Source organism: Prenolepis imparis, unplaced genomic scaffold (assembly GCF_030444845.1).
Source record: "Prenolepis imparis isolate NDT839.2.m4 unplaced genomic scaffold, iyPreImpa1.0 SCAF_7, whole genome shotgun sequence".
Classification (NCBI taxonomy): domain Eukaryota; kingdom Metazoa; phylum Arthropoda; class Insecta; order Hymenoptera; family Formicidae; genus Prenolepis; species Prenolepis imparis.
In genome coordinates, this window is record NW_028141165.1 from 13,417,451 (window position 1) to 13,428,951 (window position 11,501).

The following is an 11,501-nucleotide window of genomic DNA, read 5'->3' on the forward strand; positions in this document are numbered from 1 at the left end:
CGCGATTATTAATATATCAATGACTTCCTCTTCGCGGCCGAGGGGGAATTGATTCATACGAAACACGATCTCGCTCGCAAATGACATCGCGACGTGCGTGGAATCCCATGATAAAGGTGAGAGTGCCTCGTCGTGTACACATATGGTCGGTATTTTCAGACTCTCCTGATATGGAAACCTTTACACGCTCCAGCCGCATCGGGAAATAGTTTCCTCGATGCGAAAATAAGAGTCGAGCAAGGGATGCATAACAGGACTTGCCCTCGTTGCCGATATAATATATGTACCTTTAAGACGTTAAGAGAGAAGAAGTGGAAAACACACATTTTTATTTATATTTATCTGCGGATTTTCTGGAAATTTAATATTCTTATATAATACCAAAGCTAAATATTTAAAGATAAATTTAAAGCAACCCTTTTCCCTCCCTTTGCTGCGCGCATCTTTTTAATATTCACAACATCAAATATCGGTAATGACAAACTTAGATTTAATATTCTGAGAAAGCAAAGTTTATTTAAATTCGAATAAACGAGAGAGTTTTGTTATTTAATTGCATCGTGGAGAAAGTTGGTTTGCGAAAAGTTCTTGATTTTCAATCGTTTGTAACACGAAAGCTATTTTTCGCACTTTGACATTTTTGTTTGAAAAAAAAACCTCGACTTTTAATTGATGAAAAAAATTTGTCGTCGAAAGTCGGGGAATCTACGACGTCTCTTGTATATTCGCGTATTTATATTTGTAATATTTTCGCATACTTTTTACGACATTAGAGCGCCTGTCTATCCGTTTTCTTTACAAGAACAGGTATTGTATTGGCAGGCATAATATTGTTCGTTGTATTTCTTTTATAGATATTTTTACGTATTTGCCGATATTTTTACTGCGTACCAGTTATCACAGAGGACAATACGAAATTTAATAAAACGTGGTTTTGCCACGAATTTGTTTGATCAATCGACCGCAGAACTTTGTTATGTTGTACTACTTTTCTTTTCTTGCTTCCAACGTTACTTTACCATCGAATCAAATTACGCTCGCAAATGTAATTGGATATCGTTTTTCTGACATTTATAATAAAATTATATTTCACATAATACATTTTGTACATTAAATATAAAAAAATATAAATATTTTAATTATTATATATTTATATTTAAGCTATATTTCGATTCACACCAATTTAATGTTAAATAATAAAGTCTCAGTATTTGATCTAATTTTATATACAGTAACGAGGAATTTTAATGTTTTATTGCGAATCAATATTTGGTGCGCAAATATTTTGAGAACTTCCCACTTCAATATTAAACGATAAAATCAATATTAAACGACAATATTAATAACGTAAGTATAATTTTATGTGGTGTAATCGATAATTCTTTAAAATATTTTATATTATTATGTTGATTAGTATTTTAGGTGTGTAAATTATTCAAAATATACACGAAATAAATAAATACAAATAACTCAAGATTTAAAAGGTTAAAATAATTGTACATAAAGTTATATATGTTAACTTACTGACATTTTTACCATTTTATATCGGTAATTTAGCATTTATATTTTTATACTTGATAACACAAATATTGTATGTGTATTTTAAAATATATTTTTGTTATAATTATATCAACACTTACAAAACGATATCTCTAGTTATTTTTACAAGTGTGAAAGACTTGATTTAATAGGAAAATATAATAATTAGAATAAAAAAGAATGTACGACACAGCAATAAATTCATAATCAATTGATTAAATAAATTTGTTGCAAAATGAAAGAACTCTGTTATTAATCTTGTTAATATATACAATTATATTAAATGATGAAATCATCTTTTGCTTGTACAGTTTTAGGTTTATTTGCAATTAAAGCCTAAGAATTAATTATGTAAGATTAACAAAATTATAATATTTGTGCAAAGAATAAACTTTCAATGTTATATTAAAAATTGTGCATATGTTAAAATTCACAAATATTAGAAACTCTGTTCTTTTGAAATGTAGTTCATCTAATGTAATTTATCTAACAATAAATCAATTATATGAACTTTAGATAATAATAATATTAATTATTAATTGAAAATATAATATAGGCGAATATATAACACTTTATATAAATTATAGATATTCTAAGATCAGTATTAAATTGAAATAGAATTTTATTTGAGATGAGATGAGATATGTAAGTTGATGTACAACGTTATATACTGTATATAAGCAATATTCCAAGCCAATTCATCATTAATTGGTTTCCGATATAGGCTTCGATTTAATCGGCCTAACTGCTTCGATTAATCTTCCACTTGGTGTGTCGCGCGAATCAAAACGTCTGGACGGACGAGTGAGATGAGGGAGATGAGGGAGAGTATATTACTTACCCTGTCTGCCTATTTATCCCGTCGTCGCAGATCGCTGTCCCAAACCCCTTGACGAACGGCACAAAGAATCACAGTTCACGATATACACGACGGCGACGAGGACGACGATGCGCGTAATTGCTCGCAGACGCGATCACATTCAGGAAAAAGGGAATCCCTTTCGTCTCCCGTCTCAGTCACTTCCGGAATTTCCTCAAGCGATCCTCGCTACTCTGAATCCTCGGGCCGGAAATAGACGCGTTCGACGACGATGACGATCCTCGAAGCCAAGTATACACTCACACGTTTCGCGTTGCGCATGTGTATACATATATCTATCTATCTATCTACCTATATATTCATATATATCTTTGTATATGCATCTCAATGAAATTCACAACGTTTCTTCCTCTCTCTTTCTCTATCCTTTTCTCCATGTACCCTCATTAAGTTCGCGAACAACGTTCGTTGATCGCGTCGCTCCTTTTCTCGATTTTACCTTCCGCCCTCTCGCTATACCGATTCACACACACTCTCTCCCTCTCTCTTTTCTCTTTTGTTATCTCTTTATCTCACTCTCTGCAACTAGGATAAAATGATATGTATTCGTTCGCAACGGCGATCCCCGAAATATCCCGAGATCGCTGGGCCGACGATCGGAGGGTATATTCGATCTCACCCCGTCTTTCCCTGTATTTTATCCGTCTCGTCTCGCTTGATTTTCCTCCCTTGTGTTCCGCTTCTCTCTCGCCCCGTCTTTCTCTCGACGGAGGCCCCGTTGCACGTAGGTATATCTTCGGATAAACCTTACTCACTATTATATATTTTTATATACCTGCCTAAAACTAAAATACGCGGACATTAATATTATTATTCCCGGTGCGAACCACGACTAATCTCTCTACACTCTCGCACGACTATCCCGGTATGCTACCCCGAGTCACATTTTAAGTACGACGACGCACGGGTGGCGGTGCGACCGTGGGGTTACACTCTCTGCCTCTCACGCTGCCGCCACCCTCTTGCGCCCCGGTCGGCAGCGACGCGCCCCTACCAGCCAAAGGCACCCCCACTAGTGTTACAGCTCGCCCTTGACGCGGCACAGTGGCGTCTCTTAAACGTGGGTGTTTAACTATCATGTATTTTTTACTACTTCTTTCTCGTATTTTATTTCATTCCTACATCGAAACAAATGCGAATACATTTATTATTACTTATCGTGTACTTTTGCTTTTATTAATTCAAATGGTAGAGATTTTTATCGTTACAAATGCTACCTTTTTTTATTATAAAATAAAAGAGAACGTTACTTGAAGAATTTGTCAAGCTAAATGAATCGTTAAAGGGGAGGAAACGCAGTTAATGTATTATTATTGTAAATATGCACTGAGAGAATTTTCTCTTAGAATTTACCCTAAAAATTATGGTAATCGTGAGACAATATGATATGAAAAGAATTTTATGAGAATTTCTCTGATTAATATTTATCACAATAAAAATAATAATATCTATCACAATAAAATATAAAACATATTTGATTAATTTTACTTAAACTGCATAATAAAATTGATCAAACATATTTTATATTTTATTGCTACATAACTACCTGGTTCCTTCGCGATTGAGACGCCCCTAATATACCACCCCTTATTCTCCGTTCGTAAATTCGCAGTGACGGAATTTCGCCGCGAGGTTCCGTGTCGCCAGAATGTCAACAATAATTTTTAAGTGTTTCTCAAAATAGAATAAATACTCGTTTAATCTCTACGCATTTACTTTGATAAACGTACAGTAAATTGCGTTAAAAAGCGTACAAATTTCCAAGTTTTATTCGATGAATGTTTGATTACTCCTATCATTTGAGACGCTATTGAAATAATTATAACAACCCACCTTTACCAAACAGAACGCATAGTCACGCAGCCAAAGTAAATATCGCTTTGCAAAAAATTGTAATTAAATTAATAGTTTTTATATCTCTAGGAAATGAATCAATATATCCAAAAAAAAAAATGTTTATATCATATTAAATTTTGATGTTCACACAAAAGATTATACACGCAATGAGATGCATATAATTATATAATATGCATTTACATATTCTAATAATTTTTGATATATTACGTAAAATATAACAAACATATGAAAATTGACTGAATAATGTAATGTAAATTATATATGACAAAGATCTAATAATTTTATCTATACGTTTCTACTATTTCAGAGATTTCTATTATTTCAGAGCGTTATTATTTCATTTCGAGTAGCACCGCGAGTTCACATAGTTGAAAAGTCATTAAAAAAGAAAGATAAAGAGATTACCGGTGATTCTTGTTAACGCTAAGAGTGGTAGAAATTTGTAACTCCCGTGTTTCATGCGGTAATTTTTTGCAGCCGTCACCGTCACGTCGCGTTTCCTTCTTTCTGGTCGATGGGCGATAACGTCGACATTGTCGTACGTCACTGACCGTGCCACCCCTACGAAGAATAATACCCTTTCTCCTCCCGCCGTTTTCCCTACCCGTTCACCATCCCCGTTCTTATAGTAGCGTCCGATTATAGGGTGACTCCCGACCTCTTCCCTCCTCCTGCCACGGCCGATGTACGAGCTCAATGGTAGCCACAAACCACTTACGGTATCTAAATGCCTGATGCCTAGAGCGACGTGTCTGACACGACGGGTCTGATGGGTGAATGGACAGAACCCGGTCTCTATCCTGTGGCTAGCGCCACACCACTAAATCATGTATATCGAAACTGTTGCGAGGGTGGTTGCGTCACGTGACGTGAGCATCGGCACAGGACGTTACAAAATTAGGAGTCCGTTCTATGCACGTCCAATGCGAGCTTTTAATCGAGTCGTGAATTACCAATTATGCCCGTTTTCGTATTTATGCACGTTGTAATTACATATATCATTGTAATATTATGTATTATTAATTGCCCGATTATGTATAAATTATATATATAGAACGCGAGAGAAGTTAATTTTAGATAAATGGATTTTGATGGTAATTTATTACTACGAAATTGATCTATCGTTTCTATAAATATTAGCTAACGTTACCTGGAATCTAACAAAGTTTCTATCCCCTTCTATTTTTGTCCTTAACCGACGTTGACTCTAAGTGATATATATACGAGTAATAGCAAACGCTAAAGAGAAAAGGCAACCTTTTCTTAGAAAATTACTCCTAAACATAGGTGACCCCGAGACGATATATCGCCCGAACTCGTGCATGATCCCAGAAATCATGCGTTATAGGCAGAGTCGCACATTTCAAAAGAATAAAAGAGAGGGAGAAAAGAGAGAGAGAGAGAGAGGGGAGAGAGAGAGAGACAAAGGATCGAGAGACAATTACCCCTCTCGCAGCTTTTACGAGTTCTATCCCCCACTCGAGGGTTCGTTTCCCTACCCGGCGACCGAGGGATTCTCTCCTATTGACGTGCCAACCTCCTCCGGCACAACCCTGCCCTCCCCGTCGACCCCCTCGTCACGAGCTACCCCCACGCGAGCCACCATCATCCCTCTGGCACTTTATAGCACGGTCTGACGTAACGTCGCGTTACGTCAGACCACCCTCGCAGGCCGCTGCTGCAACGAGGGTGATCTCCCAACACTCGCATGAATGTCGTTTCTCTCTGCAATGACGATTTCTTATCCGCCATAAAACTTCTTTGTAATCCCGTCTTCGCGAGCGAAATTCGACGCGCGAAAAAAACAATCCAAGTAGCACAAAATGTATAAAAAATGTTTAAAACTCATTAAAAATTCATTTTCAAAGATATTTAAAAAATGTTAAAATGATTGATTAAGAGTTCATTTTTATTCATTAAAAGAATATTTATTTTAACGTTAATATAATATAAATATTTATTTAACGTTTATTAAATATTTATTTTATTAATATTTTATTAATTAAATATATTAATAAAATTAATATTTAATAAACGTTAAATAAATATTTATATTACATTAACGTTAAAATAAAGGTTTTTTTAATTAATAAAAAGGGACTCTTAACCAATTATTTCAACATTTTAAAAATATCTTAGAAAATGAGTTTTAAACATTTTTTATACATTTTTTTGCTACTTGGGAATGGATAAAATATTAAATATAGAGACAGGCGCAAAAAGATCGATTTAAAAGTTGATTATCTTTTGTTATAATTTTCTTTTCTTTTCGATTTCTTTTTTTTACTAAAAATATCTTTTTTCCATTTTTATAACAATTATTTACTTTTGTGAAAATTGCTATGAAACGATGTTTCCGATGTTGGCAGAAATTTATTTTATTTAATTTTTAGTTAAGAATATACGTTAGGTCTTAAATCTTCCTTATTATACTCAAGAAATGTTACTCCGTTTTTTTACTACTCTGTGTCATTCCAGGGCTAAGACATTTACTTACCAACCTCTGTACAATCAACAACTTAGTTACAAAAATAATCATCGTCGCAGACTCGGTTTCCAGGAAATTAACTTATTCCACGTAAAAGGTGGATATAAGAAAGGTCGATTGTGTGTGTGTGTGTATGTGTGTGTGTGGTGCGCGCTAATGAATTCTTAGAAAGATCTTGAAATATTTAATGGGAAGATCATTCACGCATTAACATTTACATATAAAACGCTTATAAAATGCGTTTTCCATTGTCAACAGATTTGTGAACTTCGTTTCTGGTTAAAATATGCAGCAAACTATTCTCAAGTAACCAAAAAATATATCGCGCTCTTTTGCTGTTCCAGAAAGTGATAAAAAAACTTACATATATCGGCGAATCCATCCGACAGGCCGAGTCGTCTGTGAGCAGAAAACAATGCGATATCGATTAGCATAAATACGCGCACAGACACACATACTTATTGTAAAAATTTACATTAAAAATGTCGCGATTAAAAAAGCGCGTCTAGATCGCGGGACATTTTGGCGGAAATGGCGGTTCGATGATTACGTAGGCAGTAACTGTGCAAATTCGATGCAAGTAGCGCCATCTCGCATCGAAAATGTCAAACATTCAGCAGATTAGCTCAGTCGAAAAAGTAGGGATTTCTATTATAGACTTTTAAAGCTGAAATGTTGGTACTAATATTGTGGTTAGAAAAACTTAAATTATATACAAAAGTAGAGAAACACGTTATAAATACATGCTTCGTAAAAGTGGTGTTGTCAGTTGAATATTGAGCGAAGAATAAGTGTCAGTTGAATATTGAGTGAACAAGAAATAAATTTAGGTAAAAATAAAAATTATTTTTAATATGACAGTTAAAAATTAACATAATATAGGCATGATATTCGAGCACAATTAAATATCAAAGATGAAAAATTTGCTCTCACAACTTACAACAATAGTAATAATATATATGTGTATATATATTTATATAAAAGTATTCATCTCATAATTTCTATTATAAAAATGCATATTTTTATAATATACAATAATCCTTATTTATCTTTTTCAAATATTTTAATTTAAACTGCAATGTTTATCTACTTTTTATTATAAAAAAAATATATTGCATTGTTATAATATAGACTTGCATTTTTTTCACAGAAACGAAAACATTATCATTATGAGCGAGATTCTGGATGATTTTAAATGGGTTCGCCAACTTGAGTGCCCACCAACAGTATTCAATGACTCGGTGAAGAAAACGTATGTTTATTATTTTATCTATTTACCAATCTATTTACTAACTAAAACTCTTGCTATTCTTGCTTATCTTTTTATTTTATCTAGATTGTGCAAGGGAGTATTGAAGCTCCTATGGGAGGATATTTCCAATTCTGTATTTCCTGCGGAAGAAGTATGTAGAATGAGAAAAAACATTTTGTTGTACAAACTAAAGCATGGATTGGACGATTCCACAATTACATCTATAAAGCAATTAAATGAATTAAAGTCTAAAGATAATACATTGAAACAACAAATATCTAAATTAGAAAAGGAATATGAAGAACAAGAACATATCGTCAGACAAAAAAGTAAAATAAAAAATATATATTAATTTCAAAATATATATTAATTTAGATGCAATTCTAACAAGTTCTGTTTCAGTGCAACGGCTGAAAGACATAAAAGACAAACGTTCAATAATCAGTACAAGAAAAGCTCTTCTGAAATTAAAATATGATGAAACCAGTAAGCAATTGAAAGATTGCGATGATATGAGACGAGTATGTCAACATTTAATGCCAAACACTTCCAAGGACATAGATCAACAAAAATTGAGAGAGAACCTGGATACAATAGTAGGCTTGCGTTCAACTGAAAATAAAAAGCAAGTGAGTATACAGAATATTGTTATAAAAAATAATTTATGGTGTAACACTGTTAAAAATAATGTTTTGTTAATAGATATGGAAGAAAATATCAAGCTCTCTTGGTACTATCGACATACACACATTATGGACACATTTGTATCAATCACTGTCATTGGACTTGGACAAATTAATAAAGTTGGAGACCAAAAATGATTCTAACAGCGATTCTAACTCGACTGTGGGCGAAGATTTAGATATCGGTATTGCAAGAGCATGTGGCCAAAATATATGCATGATATCAAAACGTGTATTGTCTAATGCTAAAATTAAAACATATCAGCAACGTTTAATGGAATTCATAGAATCAATTGAGGTAATGTATGGATTATTTTTTAAACAAACTATGAAAAAAACCATATCTTTATCGAAGAAAATAAGATCAAAATTATACATTTCATCTTGCAGTCGTTATCATCCCATCGTGAAGATATTAGCACATGGTTAGCTTTAACATTGGAAGTGAAAAAATTAGAAGCTACACAAGCGTACCTGCAAAACCAAGTACAAGAATCAAAGAACAATGCTCAACAGAATGTTTCGCTTAATAACGATATAGCTCGGTTAACGGCTGACATAGAAACGATTGATGCACAGATAGTATGTTTTGATATATTTTACACTTTAGAGATATATATATATATATATATATATATATATATATACTTTTGATATTAATATATTGAGCATGTTACAGGACGGATATGTAAAGGATATTCATCAGTCTATAGCAGTTTTCAATTCTGCGTCATCGCTTATACTTAAAGCAAAAGAGAAATTGCATTACGGATTACAAAAGATAGTGGCGTTACAGTCCGATGACTATGATCCAAATTGTTTGAATAACGCGTTGGACATCGAACTGGATGTGTTTTATTATAATTTAGATCTCAAAGCTTTGCGAAAAGTAATGTTAAAAGGAGATGTGGGACTATACAGGTTGGTAGAAGCTTCATGTGTTAAATTTTGCGTTATAATATTTTACGTGATTATTAATAATGGCATGTGAATTGTTTTGCAGACACACAATCTGTAATCTCAATAAAAACTCCGTTACCACGATCAGTCCGCAATGTTGGAGAATTAAAACTTACTTCCCAATGATACAGATGCCAATATACTGTCTCATGGAATGCTATAGGAATGTGATCGCTAATATAATTTATACGAAGCTACATTGTTCCACATCAATCCAAGATATTAATCAAGGCACCGATAGATTAGTATCACGAGAAAAATATGATCACAATAGTCTGGAGCTATTAAATCGTGCCAACGTCGCTTGCGATCAGGCGCGCGAAGAGATCGAGCATTTTGATGCGGTTTTAAAGACTTGGTAAGAGTTAATCTGCGAAATAATATTTCAAACTGTAATTATTATCTTGAATTTAAGTATATCGCGTTTTTCTAGGGCGCATCAAGAAGTACAAGAAGCGATGGCGCTCATCGAAACGACTGTGGACAATGTGTCTTTTAAAGATTGGTTGCAACGTTACAGCATATTATTATACATGATACAAAATCGTAGTAAATGAAACATACATTGAAATGTACATCTGCCGTATTATATCGCCATCTACTTGCATAAATATTCGTTAGTTTTGTATTAACATCGATTTATTGAATTTTTATATTCTGAAATTTTTGTACAAACTTATCTATTTGATATAAAAATACATTTGATATTTATATCCAATCAAATCCATGCTTTAGTTTGTACAACAACGTTTTTTCTTATTTTACATACTTCTTCCGCAGGAAATACAGAATTGGAAATATCCTCCCATAGGAGCTTCAGTATTCCCTTGCACAATCTAGACAAAATAAAAAGATAAGCAAGAATAGCAAGAGTTAATACAAAACTTAATATTTAATAACGAATATTTATACAAAATTCTTTGCACCCGCGTGATAATAGCACATGGTATTGATTGCCCATGATTTCTTTTTGTGCCATACATATGCATTTAATACCTATTATTGTTATTGCTACAGCGATCTTTTGACCGCTATTTAATACAAAAAAATTTAATTAATAATGAATATTCCATAAATTGTAAATTTAGATAGTCGCTCATGTACGGTACATGTATAAAATTAAGTTTAAAGATATATATGTAATGTAAATAAAGAAATAATAGCTCTGTCGATACTGAGAATACACAGGAATAGTAAATAAACTTATATTTTTCACAAAAATACGTCACGTAATTATTAATACACGTAATTAACCAATTGTGCGATTAATTAATTTCTGTTACAATACAATGTAAAAGTTCTCTCGATATAAGAGCACTTGGAATTTTCACAGATCACTCTCTCACGAAATTGGCGGCGCACGCCCATAATTCGCCTTCGGCGTATCCCACTCCGGCGAGTCACTTGCAACAAAATAACTTCAAGCTCTCGGCCGAGTGGAAGAAAGAGTTCGCCGGATTGTCCATGTAGATTTCTTTTTGTACCATACATATGCATTTAATACCTATTGTCGCTACAGCGATCATATTTTGGCCGATATTTAATACAAAAAAATTTAATTAATAATGAATATTCCACAAATTGTAAATTTAGATAGTCGCTCACGTACGGTACATGTATAAAATTATTGCAAATAGATCGTGATCGAAGAGCTTATTATCAATTTAGATAACAGAAGAATTAATTTGTAACAGTTATGTTTCTTTTCGATAAATGACAAGCTCCATCCGGTCAATGAATGTTCAGGAATATATTTCTATTTGTTTACGAAGAGGAAAGAAATAGAAATATATTAACCAATAAACCAAGTCGATTTATATATAAAAATAAGCTCTTCAATTA

At 33.1% G+C, this 11,501-nt stretch overlaps 2 protein-coding genes across 3 annotated transcripts in view; one reads left to right on the plus strand and one right to left on the minus strand.

Annotated features, from left to right (window-relative positions):
• LOC145938086 (solute carrier family 7 member 14) overlaps positions 1-7,248 on the minus strand; it is a 70,810-nt gene extending 63,562 nt beyond the window's left edge. The window contains exon 1 of one of the 2 annotated variants that reach the window (XM_083041461.1): positions 7,129-7,248. In XM_083041461.1, the coding sequence (XP_082897587.1) occupies positions 7,129-7,220 (92 nt within the window). In that variant the 5' untranslated portion in view covers positions 7,221-7,248. Of the gene's footprint in view, positions 1-2,380; positions 3,499-7,128 lie in introns of those variants that run through there. The other variant, XM_083041462.1, reaches the window with a different exon arrangement.
• Positions 7,249-7,444: 196 nt separating this feature from the next.
• LOC145939010 (uncharacterized) lies at positions 7,445-10,843 on the plus strand. Its single transcript, XM_083043010.1, has 9 exons — positions 7,445-7,594; positions 7,915-8,016; positions 8,101-8,345; positions 8,419-8,645; positions 8,719-8,997; positions 9,090-9,281; positions 9,379-9,620; positions 9,703-10,017; positions 10,093-10,843. The coding sequence occupies exons 2-9, from the start codon at positions 7,934-7,936 to the stop codon at positions 10,214-10,216; spliced, it is 1,707 nt and encodes a 568-aa protein (XP_082899136.1). The 5' UTR covers positions 7,445-7,594; positions 7,915-7,933; the 3' UTR covers positions 10,217-10,843.
• Positions 10,844-11,501: the final 658 nt, after the last annotated feature.

What these genes read in the sequence shown, in the direction of transcription:
- LOC145939010 (XM_083043010.1), top strand. Translation starts at nt 7,934, where the DNA reads ATGAGCGAGATTCTGGATGATTTTAAATGGGTTCGCCAACTTGAGTGC. An exon ending in CAACTGAAAATAAAAAGCAA is followed by an intron (nt 8,646 to 8,718) that starts GTGAGTATACAG and finishes TTTTGTTAATAG; the next exon opens with ATATGGAAGAAAATATCAAG. An exon ending in AATTCATAGAATCAATTGAG is followed by an intron (nt 8,998 to 9,089) that starts GTAATGTATGGA and finishes TTCATCTTGCAG; the next exon opens with TCGTTATCATCCCATCGTGA.